The sequence below is a fragment of the Typha angustifolia genome, chromosome 1, assembly GCF_048772165.1.
Source record: "Typha angustifolia cultivar Huaian chromosome 1, ASM4877216v1, whole genome shotgun sequence".
In the NCBI taxonomy this organism is placed as follows: Eukaryota; Viridiplantae; Streptophyta; class Magnoliopsida; order Poales; family Typhaceae; genus Typha; species Typha angustifolia.
Genome location: NC_133239.1, coordinates 5,875,839 through 5,884,902, shown reverse-complemented (window position 1 = coordinate 5,884,902; position 9,064 = coordinate 5,875,839). Strand labels below are relative to the sequence as shown.

Below are 9,064 nucleotides of genomic sequence, written 5' to 3'. Positions count from 1 at the left end.
ACATTCTTTAAAATATATTATTGCATTCTCTCAAAAATGTCCTTCTATTATTAAAATATAATTAATCATGAAAAAACACAACTCGGATTTTTTAAAAAAATTTATTTTACTCTAAAATAATTTTAAAGCTGTCTATATTACACCAATACCATAGTACAGCAATAATATTTTCTTTATGCTAAATATTATAAATTAAAAAAAACAAATACTTATACGTGTTTATTAATTTTAATTATAGTCTTATTAGAAATATTTTGTTAAAAGCTAATCACAATGATAATCTTAAAAGATTTTAATAGCAATTATAATATTTTAAAGAATAACGATAATTATGATATTTTGAAAATTTTCCGTGGCAGTTATGTGAAAAATCCTTGAAAAACACTCGGAAAAGGAGGGGAAAAATACCATAAAAGCCGTCAATTTTCGGTATTTTAGCCTGCGCGCGTTAGAATACCTCCGTCCTACCCAACTGGATCGTTCTTTCTTTCATCGATTCCGTCTCGTAGTGCTTCTCTAGTTCTCTTCTCCCGCTACTCCGTCGAAACCCTAACACTAACCCTAATCCGTTCGAACCCTCCATCACAATCTTCCAATGTCTAAACCATGGGGCGGAGTCGGCGCGTGGGCCCTCGAGGCTGAGCGCGCCGAGGCCGAGGAGCGCGAGGCGGCTGCGGCGGCGGCGGCGGCCGCCACGAGTACCGCCGCTGATATTTCCCAGAGCTTCCCCAGCCTCAAGGAGGCCGCCGCCGCAGTCGGAAAACCTAAGAAGAAGAAGGCTACCCCCTTATCCCTTGCCGAGTTCGGCTCATACGTCGGCCCCGCTGGGGGCCGGCGGAACCCCTCCGTGGAGCCCAGGGGCCTCACCCATGATGAAATTCTCCTCCTCCCAACTGGTCCCCGCGAGAGATCTGCAGAGGAGCTCGACCGCTCCCGCCTTGGTGGCGGCTTCCGATCGTATGGCTACAACTCCCGGAGGACCGAAGAAAGCGAGGGTTCAGGTTCAAGGAGGCAGTATGGTGCTGGATTCGATGATGAGCAGCGGCGCGGCACATCGGCTAGGGTTTCTGATCTCGATCAGCCATCACGGGCGGACGAGGTGGATAATTGGGCTGCGAACAAGAAGTCTTTTGCGCCGATAGATTCCGGGAAGGGAGATCGGTATGGTTCAATGAGGAGCAACAGCAGCTCGAGGGTGGATGATGTCGATGACTGGTCCCGTGGGAAGAAGCCGATTGCTTCCAGGCACGACAGCTTTGGGTCGGGATTTAGGGATTCTTCTGGTCCATCAGATTCCGACCGTTGGTTTAGGGGAGGCAGCGGAGGAGTGAGGCCCCAAAGTGAGGAGCGAGAAAGGCCGAGACTTGTTCTTGAACCACCGAAGGGGGATGTTAGGGTTCCGAGTGAGAGTGTGAGCACTCGGCCAAGCCCATTTGGTGCTGCGAGGCCTAGGGAGGAAGTTTTGGCTGAGAAAGGATTGGATTGGAGGAAAATGGATACTGCTATTGAGGTGAAGAAGACCAGCAGGCCGACTAGTTCTCATTCTAGTAGGCCGTCTAGTGCTCAGTCAAGCAGGCCTGGCAGCCCTGCGGTTCAAGTTCTGGCAGCTGCAGGAGAAGGAGCTTCGAGGACACGGCCAAAAGTGAACCCTTTCGGTGATGCAAAGCCTCGCGAGGTTGTGTTAGAGGAGAAAGGAAAGGATTGGAGAAAGATAGACCTAGACCTAGAACATCGTGGGGTTGACAGGTTTTTTACTATACTCCCTTTTTCAAATAGCATGTTCTTGTAGTTTTTATGTTGTTCTTTTATATTGTCTACTACACTTTAGCAGGAGGAACTAACACTGGTCATCTTTGTACTTCTGTCTTTTAATGATCAATGTTCTGTGGCACTGTTGATTACTGCTTCGTATGTTGTTTAGTTGCTTATCTTTGCTGTTATTGAGATACCAAGAGACATGCTTAATTGTTTTCTGTCATCTAACGCAAATAAAATGCTTCTTAAAATCCCTTGTCTTGCCTACATTTCCTTTGTTTACCTTTTAACTATTGCATTTTGATATCCTTAATGAGCTTCATCATTAAAAGCCTCCATTTCCTGCCATTTGAAACCTCATCTTGATCGTCTTTTAGGTAGTGTATGTCATTAGCTTGTTGATGAAGGATTATGACATGATATTTTGTCTAAGGAGAATAGAAGAAATGTTCATAGTTGTGATATTCCTTGTGATATATTGCCTTTAATGAAACATACTGTTTTTGTTTAGGGTGATACTGGCAAACAAATGACTAAAACTTGATTGCTATGTTTCCTTTAATTTTCTGAAAATTGGCCTAGTTGTGTAATGTACAAATTGGATGATCCTTGGAGGTTTGATTTTAGGGTTCCTCTTGGCACATTTGTTATGTCAACTTAAAAGATTCAATCTTGAGTGATTATGTGACCTTTTTCCTCATCATATCATATTATTTTTTAACAATCAAAGATTTTCTTGTTATTGACTACTATCTTTATCTTAATGTTATGTTTGATAGGAATATTATTATTTCTTCTTAGGGCTTACTGTTTCATTTGGATTAATTTTGAGTTTAATGTTGATATTAAGGTAAACCTATTTTAGTGTAATGTAGAATACAAAATGGAACTCACTCTTCACGTTGTTGACGCATATTACCTTCATGTCTTAAGACTCTGTAGTATTTTTGATGTGAAGTGATCACATTATGTTTCTCAGAGATTTAGAAGGCACACCAAGGGTGAGTGATATTAGATGAGATTTTTGTTAGTTAACATGTTATAACATGTTTGCTTTTGGATATATATTGTTGTTCTAATCTCTTAAGGTTTAGAGAAAGTGGGTGTAAAGATGGTTATAGTATATGACTTGACATTAGTAATACTGACTAAATCTCTATTTTAACTGTTTTGGTTATTGACTGATAATATCCATTTGAGATTTAGCTGATTACAAATAGCTATTCCTAAGTGAATGCCTGCTCTTTTGTGATTAAAAGCACTGAAGGAGGTTTCTGTAAGATAGAATTAGACCACATCTGAAGAGTTAGATGCCTCAAATTCCAGTTTGGTAGCTACCTAAACTTCTTTGAATGTCCTTTATTTAAAAATATTATGATACTTCCAGTTTCAAGTTTTAATTAGCAAGATCAGGCAATAATTGAGAATCCTAATAGCCTGTGGTACATGCCTTGTATCTTTTTTACCTTGATTATTGTTGTGATATCACAGATATAAGGTTTATTGGTTTATTGAAATAAAGAAACCTTATATCCTCCACTTGATATTGTGAAATTTTAAAATCCTTATGATATGAATCGGAATTTTTCTCGATTAAACGATCCCTTCTTAATTCCTTGGAGTTATCTCTCTTATATGATTTTGTATTTTTGTTCTGGATTTTAATTTTTTTAGAGCTGAGACTGCTGAAGAAAGGATGATTAAAGAGCATATAAATCATCTGAAGAAGGCATTGGAAGAAGCTGAGACAAAAATGAGCGATGGTTCTGCACAAGTTTCTACAGGAATAACAAACCTACGAGAGCAGATATTTGATAAAGAGAAGGAGCTGGAGCTGTTGACAACTGAGTTGGATGACAAGGTTCGATTTGGACAGAGAACCACTGATGTTAGGCCTGGCTCAGGAGCAGGAAGGGTTACTATGTTTTCACAATCTGATGTATCAGAAGAGTCACAGAGTACAGAGTCCATGGGAAGACCTCATTCCCGTGGTGGCATATTAGACATGCGGGCCAAGCCAGTTGATGATAAATGGGGATTTCAGGGAGTTCGAGATAGGGGCTCTTTTGGAGGCAGAAATTCAGACAGGTTTGTGCACTTTCGCGCCTTTAATGATCTGTTATTTACTTGCTATTAACTCCATCTGAAATGTCTGCTTCTCTTCTAAAGGCATATAATTTGCTGGCCTTGGTAAATATGTGTAGTTGGTTATATCTAGGAGCACAACTATATGTGCCCTTAATGCGTCGTAGTTTCCTTTATCTTTTATTGTTACACAATGTTTAGGTATGGCCGAAGGATTGTTTTGCCATGGACATGCGCCGACACTCAGGACATCGGACATGCTCATATTCTAAATTTTTTTATTAAAAATATATTAAATGTGTGGTAGTAGCATGCAAGGGCGTGCCGACTAGCATGTGTCGTGCCGATGATGGCATGGCATGGCCATTGTTGACTTTACCTATGTCGCCTATTGATTATTTAAGGGAATGGCTTCAAAGATCAATAACACAGATTTCGGATAATTGTACTAAAAAAACTAGCAACAATAAAGAATTCATATATTGTTGGGTAAGAATATCTTGCCTCACTATATGCTATGTTATGTCTGCAAATATAGTGGGGCATCACAAGTTTCATTGCCAATTTCTGAAATTGAATTGAAATCAACCAAGAAGGTTAGGACTTTCAAGTTCCATCGATCTAATTTTGAGTTTGGGGCCAAATTTATATGGAAACAATTTCCCCCCAATTTCAGATAAAAATTCAAGCCAAATTAGGGAATTGGGGTGATCAAACTTTATATGTAGATCTGTAAATTATTCTGCTTAAAATTTTGCACCATCTAACGTGACTTAAATTCTTTCATTTTTTATTTTTATTTTTTGGAATTAGGCATGGTTCTCTTGGTGAAATGAGGAGTTATGACATTGAAGTGAAAAATCTGGTGAAATGAGGGACAATCTTATGCAAAATCCAAAATCCTTCCTCCTTTTCCAATGGTTGTCAAACTCAGTTTGTGCTTGAAATGAAATTTTTAACTCAGAGAGAGGAGCCTCTTTATGACCTGTAGACTTTAGTCATGATCCTGGTCTCAGGTTTGCTAGGCTGCCATCGCAGGGCAAGCAGCAAGCATTTTTCAGCATTTCAATATTTGATCTCACATAGTTGAACTTAGGTCTCGTTGTTCTAAATGATTGCTGACCCATAAGAAGCATGTTACTGGACTTCTGTTTATGCTTAATAAAAAGTAGAATACTAGAATCCCTTCTTAAGTATCTGATGTTGCATTCATACCACTGACTAGGGGTGAAAATGGTTCCAATACGGATCAGATGGTAGGAACACCATATCCATATCCTCTGCTGGTATGAATACAGATAAGGATGAAAATAGGATGTCTGAAATATTCATATTTGATTATTAAATCAATGAGAATCAGAGTACTACTCAAATATATAACTCAATATGCAAGAAAAACATATTAGTTAGTTCACTTATAACCAACCTTTGTTCTATTTTTATATCACTGTCTATATTGGCCAGTATTCTGGTGGTCATTTATATTTTTGCAGCCAAAAGACCACCAGAGTACTGGCTAAATGTAAGTATAACTGAAAACATTTTGGCTTATGAGAACAGAGGTAATTTTGATAAGGTCTTTTTGAAGTAGTTTACATCTCAGTTATACTATTTCTTAGTACACTGAGCTGTTTATTTCAGTAACTCCATTTCTTGCTAATACACAGCTGTTCATATCTTTTTGCCTCCTTCCATTTTTTGTTTCAGGTCAAGGTCCAGGGAGAGATGGTGAAAGCTGTTCGCAGAATCCTTCTATATGATCATTCTCTTTCCACTCCCACTCCCTCTCTTGTGTTTTGGGACTATAAACGTGTTATTTAGTTTTTTTTTCTTCTTTTTCTTTTAGTCAGTATTTCCCTTTGTTCCCTATGGAAGAGTGGCGAGAATCACAGGTAATGGAGGTTACTTCTCGTCGCATGATTTATTTTACCTTGATGTGGTGTATTTGGATTCTTTTTTCCATGTCAAGGCAAGCGGCAGTAGCCTTTGAGACTAATTATAAAGTACTGTCCTGTAAGGATACAAGTTTTTTATATATTTACCAGAGATCTTTAAGGCCACGTATTATGTATTAAGACTTCTGCATCCAGTGCTTTTATACATTGAATTACTTACCCAGATTATGGAGCTCATTTTATTGTTCACAATTTCGTTCTTGTTGAAAATGATATGATCTGGTTTTGAAATGAAAAGCTTTTATTCAAACAAATGGTGGCAGTAGATACAGGACAAAATCATTTCAGCTGTTATTATATTTTTGGCCTTTCAATTGGACTCAATTTGTATTGGTCTGCAGAAGTTTTCTACGGTCATTGAGTTTTTGACCTAGACACCTGTTTTATTCTTTTTATTAAAATTGATTGCTCTTTAAATTTATTACTAAATGAGGTCTAGGTTACTAGTCTTAATAAAAATGATAAACTAATTAATATTTTTATCGTCAAGCAATTCTTTTTAACTGTCGAAAGATTAAGTTAAAAAAATTTATATAGATAAGAAATTAATCAGTTTAATGTTTTAGGAGCAAATAAAAATGTTGAACTAATAAATATTTTTACTTATTTCAGTACAGTGTTTTTATTAGCAATATAATAAATTATATCTTATTTGATAATAAATTTAAGAATTAACTCATTTTGATAAAAAAAAAAATTAGAACAGAATTAGTTTGGTCAAAAACTCAAGCGGCTACATGTAATAATAGTAGTCACAGGGAAAAATATACATCCTATTCATCTGGTGCTCATATATAAATATAGTAGGTTTTTCTGGGAGCTCCCACGACTAGGGCAAAACAAGAGACTTCTATGAATAACAGAATGTTGTTTCTATCTATCTATATCTCGCAATTAGTGATATATACACAGACAGTAAACTATATGGATATTTATTAGCCAAACCCTACAATTTTATATTTTATTACCTAAAACCATCCTGTCACTAGCCTGCCTAACCTAGAGTTACCATTCTTAATGACAAATTTTGATACTCAGGTGTTTTCAATTTTCAATTACCAGTTAGATGAAATATCTTACATACAAGGCTGTCAAAATATAGCTCGTGAGCTCGGCTAGGCTCAGAATAGTGACCGAGCCAAATTAGACTTGGCTCATTTGAGCTCTGCTATTAGCTTCATGTATATATTTTTAATATAATATAATATAATATATGTATTCTATGTTCAATCTCAAATAAAATGATCTAGGTTCAAATCCTAGGTTTTACAAATGTAAAAAGAATTAATTGGATCACTTTAGTCCCCACATTGGGAGCTAAGAAATGAGAATACCTTTTATATCTACTAACTTCTTAAAAAGTATAATATTGTAGTTATGACAATGTTTCTAGTCTTCAGTTTACAAGATTACAATAGCCGCCGTTCGACTAGTGGCCAAATAGATGTCGAGTAATTTGTGCTTTTTTACTTGATCTTATCCATCAAAAGTTGGGATCTCTCCATCTATTTAAGGAAATGTTTAGGGCTATCACATTCGAATCTCTCACAACATTGAGAAGCTTTAATACCCTCCAAGAGCAAGGAGAGAAGAGAGAGATCCAATATCATACAAGGTTCTTTACCATGGAGCTTTGAAGAAGCCTTTTGGGGCTGAACTGGTTTACCACTACCACCACTAGAGTTGAGTTGAAGAAGGCTTGTACTTAGGTTGTGAACCAACTATTTAACTGACGCATAAGGTCCGGACAAGTATTCTCCAAGGAGGAGGCTTAACCTCCCATATGTTATCGACATAGTATGTGTGGTTAGTATGAGTAGAGTTATAAATAGTTAGTATCAAAAAATCCTCTTGGCTATTTGTTTGGATAGGTTCATGGTTTTCCTCTCTTATGAGAATAAGGGAAAGTTCCATGTGTATCGTGTTATTTACATTCTGATGCCTTAACTTGTATCTTATTAGCTTAGTTTCTCATCTTGCATATCTTGTATTTTACTCATAGCACTTAACCTAAATAGTAGAATAGGATAATATGTTTTACAAACTATCATAGTCCCCACCTCTCAAAAAGAAGTCACGAGAACATAAATCACCTCTTTGACTAGTTTTAGTATTCTCCTAAGACCAACCAGCACGAGACATACTGGTAAGCACTTATCATGTTGGCGAAGTACCAGCATATGACACTAGGGCTGATGCGCAGCACCTTTCCTAACAGTTTTGCTGCTCACCGTCAACCAACCAACGTTACTCCGTCGACCTCATCATCGTCATTCTTCGTCGTCTCGTCGCCCCTTAATCTACAACTTAAGTTTTTATTTCACCTGATCTAACCCAACCCACCACTCCCTCCTCGTCAGTCTAATAGAGAATCCCGTCGCATGGGATTGGCAGCTCAAGCTCAAGGCTAATGAGACGGTGGCGAACGGCTACGACGAGGTCGGCAAGGAATGGCAATGCCGAGCGGTGAAAAGTAAAAATGAGTAGTCTTCCTCATCTTTTTCTCTCCCTCTCTTGCGGCACGGCTGGCACTACCAGCATGTGCCATGGCATTTGCCTGTGGCACAGTCAGTGATGTGTCCAACCCTTTTATATCATAGCATGAAATATTTCTCATTTATTTTTCAGCATAAATATTTATATAAGGTCGAACGAGATTGATGATAAGAGCTAGAAAGATATGGTCTATGAATGCCATAAATCAAAATTTCAGAACCAACAAAGTGGAAATTAAAATAAAGAGTGCAACTTCAGTTATTGAAATTAATTAAATAGGCAACTTGGTCTAATCTAGCATTAGAAATTAAGTTCTTAGTATATTTGGTGTTAGGCTTTATTTGTATTTATAATTGACAAATTGTATTTTAAAATATAATTTATATTTATATAATGTATTTAAATTTTATGCATGAGCATATATACAAGTTATAAAATATTTGATGAAGAATATTAAAGTGAAAGATTAATTTTAAAGTTGAAGTTCTCAAACTATGTCATAAAGTTTCAAATAGAATGAAAAAATACCCAAAGACATAGAAACTATCACTTTACATTCAATTGTTTAGTCCGCCATAATACCAACCGAGTCAGATCGGATCGTATTATGCGGACATTAGACTCAATGGATTAAACTTTTAATTGATTCATGCTTGTGTAAGCCCTTAAGGTAAGTCTAATTAAACCATGTAAGCTACTAATATAAGTTTAATTAAGTTATGTAAACCAATAAGGCAAGTTTAATAAAATCATAATAAGCCTCTAAGGCAAGT

The 9,064-nt window shown here is 36.9% G+C and overlaps 1 protein-coding gene across 1 annotated transcript; it reads left to right on the top strand.

Annotated features, from left to right (window-relative positions):
- Window positions 1–455: 455 nt before the first annotated feature.
- LOC140762045 (eukaryotic translation initiation factor 4B1-like) lies at window positions 456–5,958 on the top strand. The gene is made up of 3 exons (XM_073099651.1): window positions 456–1,746; window positions 3,430–3,843; window positions 5,548–5,958. The coding sequence occupies exons 1-3, from the start codon at window positions 596–598 to the stop codon at window positions 5,570–5,572; spliced, it is 1,590 nt and encodes a 529-aa protein (XP_072955752.1). The 5' UTR covers window positions 456–595; the 3' UTR covers window positions 5,573–5,958.
- Window positions 5,959–9,064: the final 3,106 nt, after the last annotated feature.